Source organism: Uloborus diversus, chromosome 2 (genome assembly GCF_026930045.1).
Source record: "Uloborus diversus isolate 005 chromosome 2, Udiv.v.3.1, whole genome shotgun sequence".
In the NCBI taxonomy this organism is placed as follows: domain Eukaryota; kingdom Metazoa; phylum Arthropoda; class Arachnida; order Araneae; family Uloboridae; genus Uloborus; species Uloborus diversus.
Window position 1 is genome coordinate 117,729,715 of NC_072732.1, and position 19,487 is coordinate 117,749,201.

The 19,487-nt window shown below is 32.0% G+C and overlaps 1 protein-coding gene across 1 annotated transcript in view; it reads left to right on the plus strand.

The window, feature by feature from the left end:
• LOC129216507 (serine/arginine repetitive matrix protein 1-like) overlaps positions 1 to 19,487 on the plus strand; it is a 120,287-nt gene that overhangs the window by 42,298 nt on the left and 58,502 nt on the right. The window contains 5 exon segments of the mRNA XM_054850722.1: positions 6,442 to 6,740; positions 7,078 to 7,337; positions 7,339 to 7,451; positions 9,108 to 9,144; positions 9,146 to 9,211. Of these exon segments, the coding sequence (XP_054706697.1) occupies positions 6,442 to 6,740; positions 7,078 to 7,337; positions 7,339 to 7,451; positions 9,108 to 9,144; positions 9,146 to 9,211 (775 nt within the window).

The window sequence follows — 19,487 nt, forward strand, 5'->3', positions numbered from 1 at the left end:
ATAAGTAATAAGACTAAATTTATAAAAAAATACAGAACTTAAATCGTCATAATTAACGTGGTTTTTTAAAGAATAACTTCTCCACGACTAAATGCATTTATTCCAACGTTCTGCCCACTTCTTAAACTTGTGAATGTTAAGTTTGTGAGAACTGTTTCAAAATCGCCACCGCATAATTTAGACATGCTTTGTTGCTTTCAAAATGTTTGCCTCGTAATGATTTCTTAAGTTGAGAAAACAACCAGAACTCACTGATGAAAAAATAATTCTGAGATTCCCCTTGATGGTAATAGCAGCAGTATTAATAATTTTCTCTGTGATGGACGTTGAAGGTTGTCCCTCACGTCCAATATCTTCCATATTTGGCCTGCCTTCTTTAAAAGCTTTATGCAAGCAAAAAGTACAGATTCGAAACATTGCTTCATCGTTGAAAACTTCACGTATTATATCAAAGATCTCCGATTTTTGCAGAAGAAGACAAACTTTAACTGCATAACTTTTCTTATGACTCTTCCATTTTGACAACTGGCTGCGTCTTGTAGGCGCCTGCCAACAGGCTTCAATTCAATCCTGTGATACTCAGGAACATGAGTATGTACGCGCCAACTATCGGTTGCTTTTGTTAATACATACAACAGACATTTTTCATGCCACAGAAATTAACATTCCTATGAGTGGTTTCACAGCAGTAAAATTAGTCTTATTACTTATTGAACGATTTTTTGCATTTCAATTTTGTTGATTACAAAAGTAATCTTAAGACTTTTTTTCGACAAATGATAAAACCATTTGAAATTGAGTTACCTTGTGTAAGTAAATGTGTTTATTTTCTTTAATAGTTAAAATGCTGCATTCATTTTTAAAACCTAAGTTCTTGATTAGAGAAAAGCTCAATATGACTAGTTGTTAAAAGGTTTCAATTTGTCTTACATAAATAAATCATTTACGCAAGTATTCTATACTTTCACTATCACTTGTTATTCTTGAAGCAACAATTATACTAAAAAATTTAGTTCAAAATTATTTCCATTTAAACTTTTTAGTTTTATCATGATTAGATATGTCTTTAAGAATGGTTTTAATAATTCCATAGAATTCTGGAAGTGAAGTGTTTTAGATTTCCTATAATATTTCCTTGTAGATAATTTAATATATTATTTTTACTTGAAAGAAGAGCATCTTTTCAAAATATATTTTTAATAAACAGCTTAGAATGTTTTAAACACTGCATTTTATTTAATGTGCAATGGTTTTCAAGTAGGGGAAGGTGGGGGCACCTTAGAACATGGCCCATCTTGGGACACCATAAATTTCAGCTTTAACTTTGTAAACAAAAATTAGTTCTCTTAGGACATCATCGATGGGAACTGGATCTACTCTTCAGTGTACTTTGGAATTTCTCTCATGAACAGTTAAAGAGTGATCTAATTTTCTTCGTTTTGCAAGGTTCGGAGTTGCATTAATAGGTGGTTTCATTATTGAAATTTTTAAGTAGGAAAGGAAATAATTTCAATCAGAGCATGTGTGAGAATTAAAATATGTTCTTTCATACTAATTTTAAACGTTAAAAAATGTATTGTGCTGCTAAGTCTAACTTTTAAAAAGTTGATATGTAATAACAATCAAAGTGGGACAGGTTGGGATACTGTCCCAAGCTGCTCCATCTGTGTAAATTACAGAAAAAGCCTATTTCATTGTGCTTAATAAATCTGATGAGTTTAAATTAACTAAAATTGAGAAAATGGCTACTGTTATGCAGAAAATTAATTTTTCTTTTTCGGTAAAATTTTAAAATATTAAAATAACGGAAATGGTGAGAAAAGAAAACAGGAAGTTCCCCGCTGTTGATACATCTCCTCTTGAAACAGCTGAAGAAAATGTTCTAAGTAATAAGATTTCAATTATTTAAGGTGAGGTTGGACGTTGAAAATCACCAAAAAATGATTTTTATTCATTTTTTTTTTTAATTTTATAATATTGCTAGATCCCTTCCCTACACAAAGCCAAAAGAATTTTCCAATAAAATCAACATTTTAAGAAGTTATACATAAATTAATTATCATTAGAACCAAATATGGCTGCCATTTCGTGGTTCAAAATGGCCGCCGGAGACATTTAAATGCCCTTTAAACTGTTTGTTTACATATTACTACTTGTTTTTTCATCACTTTATATGATAAGCCACACTAAATAATATTATTCCAAGAAGATGCACTTCTACAGTTGCTTTAACTGTAACCGTATCTCTGACACAATCGACATTTGTTTACATTTAGCGACTGCGAGTTATAATTATTTTTCGAATCAACTTTTGTTGTTATTTCTTGTTGGTATCCGTTTTTTTGTTGTGATTTGTTGATTTTATTGTTATTATCTGTTACGTTGTTCTATATTAGTGATTGTTTTTGCATAGTTTAAATTTTTATTCAACATTTACGGTGAAATGGACTTGATTAGTTCACGCTACCGGAAACCTAAAGGTCGCCCTTCTAAGCGGCGAGCTGCTTGTGCTGCAAATGCTGCAAAACGTAAAAATGCAAGCACAAATCAAAATAACATTTTGTCGTCACCTGTGGATCAACCTAATTCTTCTAAATGTGCTGATATAAAGTCGCCTAGCAGCAGTATGCCCGAGAACATTACTATGATGTCGAAAGAAATGTGGAGCTCACTGTTGTGTGAATTGCCCTGCACTGAATGTGGGAGTAAATCATTAGATGTTTGTGCTAGCAACAAGTTTGGGTATGCATGTAAGATGGCAATTTTTTGCAAGGACTGTAACCATTGCTACTCTTCGGCCTTCAACACTCCACGAGAAAGTACATCAAAGAAGTTTCAACTGAACAAAAAACTCGTGGAATCATTTTTGGCAATTGGCAGAGGCTATGCTGCTTTGCAAACTTTTTCGATGGTCTTGGGAATACCAAATATGGATAAAAAGACCTTTGCTGCTTACGTAGAAACCCTTTCAAGTGAATCAAGTGAGACAAAAAAGAAGATTTTAAATGCCTCGAGGGATTACATTCGTAAAATAAATCTTGAGAATGGAGCAGTTGAAAATGATGGAGTCCTCGATATTTCAGTCTCATATGACGGTACGTGGCAAAAGCGAGGCCATACGTCGTTAAACGGGATTGGCATCGTTATCGACATGTTGACCGGTTTAGTCATAGACTACGAAGTTCTCAGCAAGTACTGCCCGGAATGCGTTTCTGCAGAAAGAGATTTGGGGAAGGAAAGCTGCGAATTCTATGTGTGGTTTGAGGGTCACAAAGGGACCGGCTGCCAGAAAAATTTCTTTGGCACCTCAAACAGCATGGAAATGCATGCTGCTGAGACCTTGTTTAGAAGAGCAACGGAACTCAACTTCAGATACGTTTCTCTTCTATCTGATGGTGATGCAAAAACTTTCACCCATTTGACTGAGCAAAACATCTACGATGATTTTGTGATAACGAAAGAGGAATGCATTAATCACGTGGCCAAGAGGCTACGAACTGGCCTGGAAAATAAAGTTAAAGAGTGGCGGGTGAAAGGCGTGACACTTGGAGGCAAGAAGTCTGGGAATTTAACTCAAGCCACAATTCAACGCCTCCAAAGTTACTACCGCAAAGCCATAAAAGACAATGCGGCCGAACATTAAAAATATGAAAACTGCCATTTTAGCATCGTTGTATCACTGTGTCTTGACCGACAGCAAGCCTCAACACAGTAAGTGTCCGCAAGGAAAATCATCTTGGTGCTTCTATCAGAGAGCTTTGTCAAATCGCATGAAACCTCAAAGTCATAAGCATATGAAGACAAAGCTCTCTGAGGATGTTCTTGTAAAGATCCTGCCCGTTTATCAACGGTTAATAAATGATGAACTACTGTTACGTTGTACAGCTGCTAAAACGCTAAACCGCAATGAAAGCCTCCACAGCTGTATTTGGCAAAAGTGCCCAAAAGAAATATTCGTCACCAAAAAGAGGCTTGAATTGGCAGTTTTAGCTGCAGTGAGTGAATTTAATTTAGGGTGCACGGAAACTTTAACTCTAACATCTGACTGTAATTTGGCAGATGCATCTCTGGTTATTGCTCATCAAAAGGACAAAAGGCGTGAAACACAAAAAAAAACTGCGTTCAACTGCAGAAAGTAAACAGAAGCGTAATTTTAAAAAATATGCCAAAGTTTGTGCCAACAACCAGTTGAAAAAAAAGAAGGTGTCCACTTATTCAGCTGGTGCGTTTTAATTTGTGCTAAAAAATAAGAAACCAAAAAAGTTGCACCCATGCCTTAAATTACATTGGTTATGACCCTTACATGCGAAATGTAAACATCTTGTATAATAATATAGTAAAAGCTCTCAAACCTGAATTTAATTTCGCTTTGTCCATCTACTCCCTCAAATATTTTGTTCTACTCTAACGACAATTTCTGTCCCAAGTACTTACATTATTTCAAGTGTGTAAGATGAAGTGCTTCATTTAAGTTTCATTGTGAATAGCTGTATAATTGAAATCATTTACATCTGGTATAAGTTTTAATTGCCTGACATATGCTTTGTAAGCTGCAATACTTGATTTGATTATGAATAAAACTACTTTTGTGTACAACGGGCCTGTTTATACTAGAACATTTGTGTAAACTGTAAATAAATATCACATACATGCCTAACTTAAATTTGAATTCTAATACAAAAGTCATTGAAAACAAAAACTTGTACATTTTATTGTTACTTTTAAAATATAATGCATGAATATATGCAATTATAATAGTATTTTTCTACCATTTGGGTCTCCGATGAATACGCTGTGCAATGTTTTTTAGGATGAAACAACAATTTTTCTCTTTTTAATAAAAAATATATTTTTATGGAACCACATTTACTCAAGGTAAGTAATGTGTGCAAATATTTGGAATCTTTAACTTGAATTTATATTATACATGCACTGTAAAGTAATAAATTGTCGTTTTCTCACAATGTAGATTTTACACGACGCTTGATTTTCTAAATGTTCCCTGCGCAAAGTTATTTATTCAATATTCTTGCAATTTGGCTCAAATGAGATCAATAATGTTAGAAACAAATCTTGCTTATATTAAAGGTTCTATATGTATTATATTATGAGTTCTCAGAGCCATTTACAAGGGTCTCCGATGAAAAAACAACAAAAGCTTTTTTTCTTTTCGAAACCTATACTGCTAAATTTCATTGGTTGAAAATACAATTTTTTTTTAAAAAATGTAAAATGCATTTTTATGGAACCACATTTTCTCAAGGTAAGTAATGTGTCAAGATATTTGCAGTTTTGACTTGAATTTGTATTACCCATGCACCATAAAGTAATAAATTGTCGTTTTCTCACAAAATAGATTTCGCACAACGCGCAATTTTCAAAATGTTCCATGCGCAAAACTTTTTTTTCAATATTTTTGCAATTTGGCTCTAATGAGATCAAAAATGTAAGGAACAAATCTTGCTTACATTAAAGGCTCTATCTGCATTATATTATGAGTTCTCAGGGTCATTTACTACGAAAAGTCAATATTTTCCGTAAAAAATCAAGTAAAATTTGATGTAAAATTTTTTATGAACAAACTATTGTTAAAAATTTATGTTGAAGAAGCAACTTTTGTTTTATTAGATGTAAACTATGGTTTAAAAAAAGAAAAATGAAATTTAATTAAATTTTGCGACGCAGGGAGCAAATTTTAGATTTGGTTTAAAAAAGTTTAAAATTTAATAAATATTTAAAATTTTTGATATTTTTGAAAAAAAAAAGTGAGATGTCTTTATTCATTTAGAAATACATCAGGGTACAAAATTTTAAGTATGTCACTTAAAAAATAATTTTTTTCATTTTCAACATCCACCCTCCCCTTAAGATGACAATTATTAGGATCATTGCTGGTGTCCCAAGGTGCCCCACCTGGTGGGGCAGGTTGGGACATTGTAATGACTTTTTAAATTTTTTTATGAAAATGTGATTTGATGAAATAATGGAGTAAACAAAATTTCATTGAAGCAAAAGTGTCTAAATTGTATGTTCACTAAGTTTGTTGAAAATTGGTTTTAAAATAAAATTTCAAAAAATCATTTTTAAAAAGTCCCAAGGTGCCCCACCTTCCCCTAGGGCAAAAAAAGGAAGCCATTATTGTTGATTATGTAAATCAGGGAAATTTGAACTTAATTAGGGAAATTGTTTGCACAGTTCCTGTCGCCACTATGTTGAAGAAACTGACGCTTATTTAAAAACATCACCATTGAAGTATAGTACTGCTATTCTTTTTTTTCTTTTTGGAAATTTGCCAACATCTTGTATATGTTTTGCCAAAATTACATGCCTTGGCAAACTTGATTTTGGTTATTAATTTTATTACTAGAATTGCTAGAAAGTTCATATTGCTATTGTATTTCCTCCTTCAAATAATTAAGTGTTTTGCATTTTGACTTTTAGAGCTAGTATGTCCCCACGGAGACGTAATGCTCGAGCTACTCCTCAGTTCCGTAATAGACGGTCACCAACCGATGATCGTATGAGAAGAAGGTCCTTTTCCCAGGAAAGGCGTTCTCCAATGAGAGACAGAGGCAGGTATGACAGAGAAAGAAACTACAGAATGGAAAGGGATCAAGGAAGGAACTGGTACAACAGAGGAGGAAGTTTTAATGACAACCGAAACTACAGAGACAATAGAGATGTGGAACGGAGGGAGATGGATAGAAGGCGGATGTCACCAATGGATAGACGTCCTCCTAGTAAGTCTTAATATGCAAAATATTTGACATTTCTTAAGCAGTTTCCTTTTTCTAATAAAGTAGTCATAGAAAGTCTCAAATTTCACACAAAGTGAAAGGGGATTGATGAATTGAGTTATATCTTATTAAGTTTGTTTGCTTTAAATCATTTGTTTGACCAATAATTTCTTAAGAAAATCAGATTGAAAATCAATATTTCAAGCAAAAAAAGAAAAAACTTTACAAAGTATTGAAAAATTTGAAATGGATTTTGAATATAAAAAAAAAATGTATAATTGTATTTGTACATATTTTTAATTTGCCCCAGTGATTGCTTTTAACATTTAAAATGTTACAGTGGATCGTAGACGTCGCACACCTGACGATAGAAGAAGATATTATGAACAAGAACAACGTCGCAGATCACCCAATCAAAATGTAGATCGTAGGTATAACAGGCGTCCTAGTCCAAGAAATCGTCCCAGGTCTGCAAGCCCTGAAGAACCTCGTAATATGGATAGGCGACGAGGGAGATCTCCCAGTGATGTACGAGGGAGATCAAATGATAGACCTGCTAGGTCTCCAAGTGAAAGATATCAGTCTCCTGGAGACAGGCGTGGGACGATCTCCTCCTGATAGCCGTCGAAGGTCAAATGAAAGAATGTTATCAAGAGGGGAATCTGTTGAAAGGCGTCAACATTCACCAAGTGATTCATATAGCCATAGAAAAAAGTGAGTAATTTTGTCTCTATTTATAATTGATGTTGTATAATTTGAAGGAAAAGTTTATTTTGTTAATTTTAATTTTATAATATTGAATATAAATAAAAAAATTCAAAACAAAAACTTAATGATGGAAATATTTTGAACTTCGAAAAAATACTTATAGTCTCATTCCAAATAAAACAAACAAATTTTCAGAAAGATTTGTCCCTGCAGCATTTTTAATTTTTATAAAAATTTGGTAGTTATTACCTAACATTATTCTGTTTTAATTTCATTCCTGAGATATTACTCCACAGATGAGTAAAAGTTGGCAGTTTTATCCTTTTTCTAAACATTCTTGTACATTTATTTAAATTAGTAGAAACATCAAATGCAACTTATTGTCAAGTTGAAGGAATGAACTCGACAACCAATACTATGAGTTACTGACCCGTATGACACCTGTACTAGGAACTCTACTGTTGGTAACACCAAAATAAGTGTCTGAACTTTTTTGCTTTTTTTTCGGGATAGTGACTTTTGCTATAGTCCATCAAAAAATCTTTTGTCAATAACTTAAAAACATATATGTATTTTACATGTTTTGGAAGAAATAAAGATTTAACTCTTCACAAATTCATTGTTAAAAGAGATTAGAGTGACATACTGCTGATTCAACATTAGTGTGAAAAAATTAGAGATTAAAACGACAGCAACCCTGGAACGGTGGCTGTACATTGGAGCAGTATTGATGTATTGGTTCAGAGAAAAATTCTAAATCTGTTAAATGATGTGAGATGCATACCGGTTTTTTGACGATGCATTGATACATCACCCACCCGTAATATATATGCATGTTTGTATTTTGTCCAAAATCATCATAAATTTTGTTCCTACTATTGTACCGAGATAAAATTAATGACATTGCGTAAACAAAAATGTGATTCCCCCCCCCCCTCCCCGGTTACAATCATGTTACTATTTGTAACCTTACAGTTTCAGGTGGTCCCTTTTCTTCCTTTTTTTTAAGATTTAGATACCTCTTAATGTTAATAACAAGCTGAAAAATATGTTTCTTTTGGTTTTATCTTAATAAATTTATCATTGGTATGTTTTAAATAAAATATAAAATTGAAAATTACTGTCTATTGATAATTATTATATTTGCATGAGATATTTTACAATAATTCAGTAGCAATATAATTAAACATATACACATTATTATTACTCAAGACACTAACAATAACAATGTATAAATATGTTACCGGGAAGGGCTGAAACCTGGCAAATGTCAACATTCACATAGCAAAGACATCAACAAAAGACTGGAGTATTTCCTACGAGCCCCTGTGTAAGTCACTTCCTCCACTTTAATCTTTCAGTGTAACATATACACACCCAACATTTCACATCACTTACTTCAGCATTAAAAAGAAATTCAAATTTAATGCTGTTAATTTTCTAATAACAATCTTTCACCATAATGTAGGTATAGTACAATTATGTATGTTTAAATATTTAAAGGCATTAGTTTGAAAAATGACAACCCTCTCAACCCCCGATTTCTTTTATAAAATGTTCCGGCTGCTTTTCTGAACTCATTCATGCTTTTTTTTTTTTTTTTTTTCAAATATTTGCAGAAATTTTTCACCAATGCATGTCAAAGCACCTTCTCAGTCAGTAATCCCCATCTCCTGTTCGTCAGGTTCGCCAAGTTAAGAAAAAAACGTCAAGTTTCTCCCGGATCTAGTTCATCTTCACATGGTTCTCCTGAGCCCAGGATTAAAGTAAGTACCAATTACAGATTTTGCAGTAGTTAAGTTCCACCAAATAGTTCAGTGGTTGGTCGATCAAATACATATTTTCAGGCCTACCAAGTCCCCAATTTTCAGCCAGAGATTCTGCCAATAGTTTAGCCTCTAGATTTTTATATAAAATCTCTCAATTTTTTTTACATTTAAATTTTGTATGCAGTAGCATTCAAATCTCATCCCAGTTGTTTGATTTTGCAGCGAAATTGCATATGAATATATATAATTATAACTGCTGTGGTTGCAGTGCTCCTTTTTTCTTTTTTGGTGTGATCCTCTTCTTCTCTTCTATCGTCGCTTCTAATCACAAAATTTCAAATTTTGTCCTGATTTTTTGTTTTTCGTCTGCTCTAGTTCTGTGTATTATGATTAGTGTTTTTTCCTTTCAAGGTTAACTAGACAGGGGTAGGAGTTGTCCTAAAATTTCAAATTTTATCCTAAAATTTCGAGTTTTGTCCTAAAATTCCTAATATTTTCATTATTTATTCCCTACTTAGCGGGAAATTCAACTGAAACGCGTTCGATCAAATCAGGAACGGTCGAAATTCTCCTTCGAATTCGAACGTTTTCGGAATCGTTCGAATTTTGCACTTCAACTTGCTTTTTGACGTTCGATCGAAACGCGTAGGGTTGCAATCGAATGTTTTCCTCGCTCGACGTTTGAGGCAGCCAATCACAAAATTGAATGAGGGAATGAAGTTACCTGTAACTGCAGCTGTTGTCCTTGTTTACGTTTGTCATGTCATTCTCGTTTCGTGTGTTAATTTTTCCGGATATCTGCAAGTTATCTTTTAGTGTTAAATACAAATCTGAAAAAAGACACACACACATTTTTTTTTTCCTAGAAAGCTACCGAAAAATTATAACCATAACCATTTATTTGTGTGGTTCTTTTTCTTATTAGAATAAAAAATATTTTTTTTAATCTCATGAAGTTAAAATATATTGTAATTTTAAATTTTCATGGTTCATTGTAAATTGCAAAAAAATATATTGATCTTACTTTTTCCATGTAACTTGCATCACAAACAGTTGTTGCTTTTATTGGTTTTTAGTTATAACTAGCAAAAATACCCGGCATTGCCTGAGTCAGTAATAATTATGAGAAAAAATCGTTACTTGCTTTTATTTTCTGGTTTAAGTGAAAGAATTTAAAACACATCTTTTTGACGTGATTAAAAATCGAGTTTCTTCCTTACCCATAAAAAGTAAAATAGCAATAAGTATAAAGAACAAAAATAGTATTGATTTAGAAACGAAAGCACTATATTTAAGCATATACAAATTTCCTAAACATGAAATTATTCTTCTCATGTTTAAAAAGATTAATCTGTTGATACTTTTTTTTTTAACATGGAGTCTAAAACCTTCTCTGTATTGCTATTGAAGTTGCTCGTAATCCCCTTATACTTGCTTTAGTTATTTTGGGAAATTTCAATCATTGTGGGCTCTTGGTGCGATTTTACCGAATTTGCGGGGAATCGTTTTGGGATACTTTCGATGATGCTCCCTCCTTCTTTCCTTACTTTGTAAAACGATATGATATTAATTTTCGTTACAAAGATATTATCGCCAGGTGCTGAGATACTTTTGGTCACCATAAAATGGTGCTAAAGAGTTTCATCCGAAATGTTTCCAAAATAAGTAGTAAAATTTGGCGATTGTTTGAAATTGTGCAAAAAGGAAAATTAATGGAAGTTTTTGTGCTGTTTATGGATTTGCCTAATTAAGTTACTGGATTATTTAACACAGTAAAGAAAGTTTTTTAAAGATTCTTTGATTGGCAATATTTTTTTACATGGTGAAAGCTGAGAAACATTATGACGTAGTCTTCGGCTTCAAAAACAGCGACGTTGAAAAAAACTGCCAAATGCATCAGCTACAGAAATCTTTCTGCAAAAATTTTGGCGATCTGCTGGTTGATTGGATAATGAGTAAGCGTTCAATCAGCATAAATAATAATAAAAACCATTAATTACATTAAATTTCCGTTTCAGTGGAAAATGATCAGCCCAAATCATGTATTATTTGCCAGTCTGTGCAAAAATTTTACTTCAAGACTTGACTTGAGAAAAGCCTTGAACAGTCACGAAAAGCAAAGATAGTCAACAATACAACAATTGTCGCTATCGACAGGGAGTTGAGATGATACACTAAATACTGTATTGAGTTGAGGAAAGCCTTCAAACATGGAACTAAAAAGCTCATAACTCGTTTTTTTATTCTACTTAGAAATTTCAAATAGTTGCCATCTTCAGCAGAAAAATCAGAGCTTTCGATGAACATATAATGTAAATATGTGCAAGTATTTTTTTCATCCCTATATTAGAGAATTTATACGAAAATTGTATTTTATTGCTCCCCTAAGGGGGTTTTGCGCCTCATAACGGGACGAAAACTACCCTATGTGTTATTCTGATGCATAAGCTATATTATTGTAAAGTTTCATCAAAATCCGTTCAGTAGTTTTTGCGTGAAAGAGTAACAAACATCCATACATCCATACAGACAAACTTTCGCATATATAATAGTAGTAAGATAATAGCTTAGCTCAATACATTTTGCTTTAAGTTGAATTTTTAGAAGTATATTGAGGGGGGGGGGGTAACCGCAGCTCAGATGCAATTTTATTTTCACAAAGCACAATTATTGTGAGAAATGTCAACGGAAAATCATGGACTTGAAAACTCTGAATATAACAGATACCCTGTACATAAAACTTTGAAACAAAAAATCTTTTCAATCACATTTTGATTGTTCAGTGGTGTATTACATCTATTAAAAGCAACAGCATAGTTGAAATATTGAAATTTAATGAATAGTTATTAATTGCAAATTATTGATTTATTTTTACACTTATGTTTTTCCGTATAAAAGTAACCTTTTAAATAATTAGAACTTCATTTTATCATTGGATTTAATATTTTTACGAAACAAATTACAGTTAAGTGTTCAGTATTCTGTAAAGACTTAATGTTGTGAAATTTCTTTTTACTGATTTATTTTTTTTATTAGAAACATTACTTTAAAAAAAAAAGAGAGAACGTTTGGTTTAGAAAATGACAAAAAATGCAATTTACGAGTAGCAGTATAATTGAGAGAAAGATGCAATCAATAACCAAGTACAGCAAAACAATATAAAAAAATATTTTAACCTTGAAATACTTGCTGCTTTTTTGTAAATAGCATTACAACTTTTTTTTTTTGAGCAATCATGATTGCTTTTTGTTCTCACTTGACTGTTTTTGGCGTGCTGTGATTTTATTTTCCCACCGCCTCCCTCTGCCAGCACCACCGTCGACTGGCCTCACGATGCTGCTCCTCCAGCAAAAACCCTCTCCAGGTTGCGTCCATATCCTACACACACACACACGCATGCCTACACAACCAGGGTTGGCAAGTTTCTGCCAAGGTGGTTAAAACCACTGGTAGAAACCAGTTAAAACCGGCATGGCAAAAACCCCTTTCTGCCACATTTGTGGTTTACTTAAACAAATATCATTTTGTAATTACTTGAATTAATAAAGATGCTTTTTAGTTTTTGCCGGTTTTTTACCGTTATAACCAGTTTCTGCCACCGGCAGGGCAGAAACCAGTTTCTGCCGGCAGAAAGCCAACCTGTACACAACACACACTTACACGCATACCCACACACTCATGCCTGCACACAGACACATACCCACACACACGCCTGCACAGAGACAAATACCCACACACAGATGCCTGCACACACGTAAAAAATATGCGATTGCGAAAAACATAATTTGAATTCAAGATGTCAAAATTTAAAATTTTTTTTTAAATCAGTCTTCGCAGAAATTACACTCCTCCCCCTTTCTCCAAAAAAAAAAAAAACTTCCTGTAATTAGCCATGCAATGTTTCATTAAACAATAACTACCATTAATTTTAAATTTATCAAAATTATATAAACTTATCAATTGTGGATAGTTAACATTGTTTTCAATAAAACAAAACATTTATTACAAGTACAAACTCATTTATTGCAGATTTGTGCTACACAATTTCTATCATTATTTGCTTTCACAAATGCGGAATTATTAGTTTCCTTTGCTGCAGTGTTGAGTTTTTTGCCAGCAAAAAGGTATTTTTGCCAGGACAATGGAAAAAACCATTCCAAAAATGAAAAAAAAACGGCAAAAAATGGAAAAAAACGGCAAAAAACCTAATTGCAAATAAAGTAGCATTATAGTGTTAATCAAGAAATTGTGACAATATAATATAAATAATGCACTTTAATATTTTAGTTATGTCTCTCCATGTTACTTCTTAATTTATAAGGTGAAAAATAAATAATAAACAAATGTTGGGATTGCGAAACTTAAAATTTTAAATGTTTGCTAAAACAATTTTTTCAGAATGAGCCAATTCCTTCATTGCTAAAACAAAGAATGTTTACTTAAGCTTAGTAAATTAATAAAAAGATTGAATTCTAATTATATACATAAATATACACATATATTTAATTAATCACTTTTTTTTGATCCCACTAAGATTTTTAAGCTATTTAATTAATAACAGAATATTTACTTGAATATAGAAAAATATTAACTTTTCCTCAATAAAGAAATAATGCATTTTTTCTCACTTACTGGGAAAATGGATAGCCAAGAGAAGAATTTAAAAAGAAGAAAAAAAAAGCTGATCAATATGTGTATTCTATATTCACTCTACTTTTTAGTAATACTAGCTCACTCTAAAGAAAATGGCAAAGCCTTTTATCAAAATCTTTTCATACTTTTACTTTTATATAAAAGGAAAAAAAACTGTCCGTAAGTTGTTAACACAAAATCTATTTTTGCCACTTTGGCAAAAATCTATTTTTGCCGGGCGGTAAAAAACCGTGGTTTTTTTCCATGGTTTTTTTCCGCCCCCGGCAAAAACTTGCCAACCCTGCTTTGCTGTCATCATCAGTATCTTTGGCACTCATACTTGGAGATCGTAAGAATCGTAGTTACAACCTGACCATCTTTTCTAGCTCATTATATAACATTTTCGGTGCATTCCAGCAAAATATTTGGAATTTGTTTTTTTTTTTTTTTAAATTTGACAAAAATTCATTTTTCTCATTTTTGAGCCCATAAAATGTTTCATTGATTTTAATGAGCATTTAAACCGCTCCTTTCGGACATCAAAAAATTGGAGAAAAATAAAAAAATATTGAATTTTTTTAAAAAACATTGTGAAAATTATTTTTCAAAATTAAATCATAGACTAATTAATTAAATAGCACCATTAATCATAGTAATTATTATCACGCAATATCATACATTTTCTAGAATTACATATAAAGATAATAAAATTTTGAAAAAGAAATCTTCAAATTTGATTTATAATACCTCATGCATAATGAATATTATTTTTTGGAATAATATTGTCCCTTGTTATCAAATAATGGAAGCTCTTTCCTAGCTTGAAGTTTGGCACGAATGTATCCATCTTGTGCAGTTTCACCGCGAACTTATATTGCAGCTTCGGTTATTAGTTTCACACAACGTTTCACAGCTTCCATGTGACAGGGAAATTTCTCGAAAGAGCTGTAGGCTGTTCTTTGCACATTTCTTTCAATTGTTGGTCTTTTAGCTTCATTGTAAGAGGTGGCTCTGGCTCTAATGAACTAAATCAATTTAATCAATGGCTTCAAAATTGAGTTTACGACGCTTAAAAAATCGTAACCATCCGAGTTCTTCCTCTTATTTCTAGAGTTCAGAATGCACCTAACAGCTAATTCCTCGAATGTATTTTCTTTAGTCAAACAACATTGTCAACAGTAACTGTTCAGGATGAGCGAAATATGCATTATTTGTTACCTTATCCACTTTTCCAATAGCCATTTTTCTTACTGTCCTTTGATCAATTAGAAATTGTTTTTCTCTATCTGGGACTTGCTTTTTTTCTGCAATTACACGAATATAAATCTGCGCATTTGCAGGCACAAATGTCAAACAAAGTCGTAGCCTCTGCTATAAATTTGCCTAGCTTTGATTGTAAAAGTTGCGTCTTTATATTTTTAGCATTTTTTGTTGCACTATTATATTTAGAATAATAAGATAAAATCATAGTAATCACTATCCTCATCGGAACAAGGGGAAGGGAAGCACGCCCCCAAATACCAATAACTTTTTTTGCAACTACAGCGGCCACACTTGCTGAAGATGGTTGCTTACTTCCTTCTCCCTTTATTTGCATCTTAGTGATTTGATAACATCTGATAATGCCCTCATATGTTGGAAGAAATAAAGCATTGGGAGGAGACAAATCTCTTCCAGGTCCAAATAGAAGACTACTTGTGCTTGCTCGCATTACTTTCTTTTTCGCGCATTTCTACTTAACAGTCGTGTTGTATACCAAAACAAAGATAATAATGCAATGACATTCGAAATGTCCGGCTCCCGTTTAAAAGATTTCAGAGGATTCACATTTTTTTAATACTAAAGAGCTCTATTTGTCAAACATATATAAAATAGTTATAACATAATCTTAGGAATAATAGAAGCAGTTGAGCGCCGTTTATTATCCAGGAGAAACAATTGGAACCGAAGATTAAAAGATTAGCATCTTATGTAACTATTTTTTATTTGAGTGTGTGCATTTTTTAAAATTGGCGAACATGTGTGCATTTTTTTAAATTGGCGAACAAATGTCGCATGAAATTGATTGAATTTTTCACTGTTTTTTCTAAGTAACGTATTGCGTAACATTTCAGGTATTTACTTATTTTGAAACTACTTTTAAATTTTTTTTTTTTTTTCTCATTTTTCCCATGTTTCAGTCTTAAAGGAGCGTAGCTAAATATTCTACGAAATGTATAAAAGTCTTTGAGAATTTCAACTAATTCTCTGACAGATACTTCTAATGTTTGCTAAACTAGCTTCAAACTTTTATTTTTAACCTCCCCCCCCCCCCCCCCCGACCTCTTTTTTTTTTTTTTTTTGAAAAAAATGCATTTTTGCCCTTTTTTTCAGTTTTTCAAGGTCAAATAGCGCCGGCTAAATATTAAACAAATTTAGCGAAATTTTTTATGGGTAATAACGGGCCCATAAAGCAACTTTTCCGCACTATCCAAAAACAGATTTCGAAAAAAAAAGTTTTTTCGGCCCACCCTACTGCACATGCATTGTACGTTTATATACTATATTAATTTTACATGCATATGCATAGCTGCCAAGTGCTCCGTTTTTCCCGGAGTTTCTCCGATTTTTATTGCGTACTCTGAAAATCCGATTTTTTCCAAAAAACTCTGTTTTTTTGACTTTGCTTGTACACTTTTCGATTTTTGAGGAAAAAGAAGAAATTTCCCTATCCTCGAAGGCAGGAATTGTGCGCAAACTCAACAAAAGAGAAGACAATTTGATGCTTTGGAAGCTTAGTGTCAGGATAAACACTGAGGGGGAGCGCTGATTGGAGATCGTCGTTTTTTCATCGAGCATTTCAGCTACGTGTAAACCGTAGCCGCTATGTTTGGTCATTCAGAAGATGGAAGTTAGCAGACGATACTTAAGCGCCTTCGTTTTCAAAGACAAAGCAGAATTGGGTGTTTCTTTTAATTGCAAACTAATGAAAATAAGCAAAATGTTTTTTTTTTTTTTGGTTATTTTAAATAATTTTATTGAGAAATATGAAAACAGTTATACCATTTAAAATTTCATTTTATCCTTATTGCTTTGGACACGAATGTGCTAAAAATTCGCAATTAAATTGTAGTTTCATGGGGATTTTTTATTTTTGAATTATTTTCATGCTATAAATTCAAAATTTTATATCTGAATTTTTGACTTAGTCGCCATATTTGGTCATTTGCGAGATTTTAGTACAAGACTCTTAAGTGGCCAAGTTTTCAAAATCGGAATTAGATGTTTATTGCAATGCAAACTATTGAAAATAATGCAAAAATGGGCTTTTTTTTTTTTTTTTTTCCCCGGAAAATTCTAAATTTTTTTCTTGAAAAATGAAAAAAATTTTCTCCAGAATATTATTTTATCCTCATTGGTTTAGACTAATGTGCTAAAAACTCGTTATTTCGTCTAAATTTTAGTTTTTTAAGGGTCATTTATTATTTATAATTGCTTTTCATGCTATAAATTCAAAATTTTATATCTGAATTTTTGACTTAGTCGCCATATTTGGTCATTTGCTAGATTTTAGTACACAAGACTCTTAAGTGGCCAAGTTTTCATAATTGGAATTAGTTGTTTATTGGAATGCAAACTATTGAAAATAATGCAAAATAGGCTTTTTTTTTCGGAAAATTCTAAATTTTTTTCTTGAAAAATGCAAAATTTTTTCTTCAGAATATTATTCTATCCTCATTGGTTTAGACTCTAATGTGCTAAAAACTCGCTATTTCGTCTAAATTTTAGTTTTTTTAAGGCTCATTAATTATTTATAATTACTTTTAATGCAACAAACTCAAAAATCTATTGTCTTGACTTTTTCGCGTTGTTGCCATGTTTTGTCATTTGCAACATGAAGTAGACAAGACTATTAATAGCCTAAGTTCCCGGAAAACAGAATTAGTTGTTTGTCTCAATATAAGCTATTAAAAATAACAGAAGGCAAAAAGTTCTGTTTTTTTTTTTTTTTTTTTAAATAATTTTCTTGAAGGGGAAATTTTATCTATTTGATCCTTATTGCCTTGTAGGCTTTGCTATAAACTGAAACTATTTCATCTAAATTGAAGGTTCCTGCTGACTTCTCATTCATTTATTTATTTATTTATTTTTTAAAATAAATCAGAAACCTATTTTAACTTAAATTTTCCATGTGCAAAAAAAGTATTGAATATCTCTCTTTAAATCCTATTCATCTATTTTTTTTTTTTTTTTTTTTTTTTTTTTTAGGGAAGTTGTAAAAAACTGCCTCCCCCACTCCAGTTTGTATTTCAAAACTTAATGACATTGGTGGCCACTAAGTTTTTGGAGTCGAGTGCCACTGGCCACTTTCAAAATTTCAGAGTCTTGACCTTTACTATGAAGTTGCTTTACTTCAATATGTTCTTATGCATGTAGGATATGTATAAAAGCATATTTTTAAAAAGGATTGCAGTTTTATTAAATCAAACAGTAATCATGTTTTTTTAAAACTTTTCAATCTGTATCTATGTAATGTTGCTTTTTTAATGTAAAATAATTTTGTTTTAAACTTGGTTGTAGTTTTGTTGAAAATCTAACATGAAAATTTAGAAAAGCATTTTATAAGTGCTTAGAATTTATGGAAACTTATGGTACAGAAGGAAGGTTTAGCGCAGGCCACGATTTCATGCTCCTATTTTAGCCCTCAGTGCTCCTATTTTTTCCCTTAAGTGCTCCTATTTTTTGTATCTTGAGGTTCGCAGCTATGCATATGTAACACATCATGTTTTGTACTCACAATTTGACAGGGTGGCGACAGATCAGGGAAATCAGGGAGATCAGGGAAAAGTCAGGGAACTTTATTAATCAGGGAAAAGTCAGGGAAATATCAGGGAATTTTGAAAAAATAACTAAAAATCAGGGAAAATTGATTTTATGAAAAAAAATTTTTTTTTTTGCTTTACAAAATTTAGTACTCTAATTCCCCACGCATTTTCCGCCAATTATATGTTCAAAAAAAAAAAGTAAAATTAATGAGGTGCGATTCTACACTGCCACATATTGGTGCATCTTTTTACTCAACGTCAAAGTATTGAATCTTACTTATTAACCACAGGATGAACTTCCTAAGATTGCTTCTGTGTCTGTTAGGTTGTTTATTTTACCTAGCTTAAATTTCCTTTTACGCTTTCAATGCTACGTAAAATAAACAACCATACAGGCAAAGAGGAAGCCTTCATTAATGCCTTAGCTCCTTTGCATTTATTCCATTGTCTGGAAGTAATTAGTGTACTGTAATCACGATTTCAAAGAAATCTTTGGTTTTTGAATTAATACTATAAAAGCTTAAAAGTTATTACTTCTTCACGTTTTTAATTTAATTGCTAAAATTGAACTTTCAATAAAAAAAACTTTGTTTTTTGCCGTTATACTATTTGTTGTCACCCGCAGATTATAAAGGTTTTCTTTTCTTCAGACTTAAGTGATTCTTTACTTTCGTAGCCAAGTTGTATTCTTCTTTTATATATTTTGAAATTAACTAATTGCTTTTTTTTTCTTGCATTTGAAAGTTGTTTGTTACAAAAGCAAACTAAGATTATTTTTTTTTTTTGCATACTGAAATCATTTGAAATAAAGTTAACTTGTTGTACTTAAGCAAATA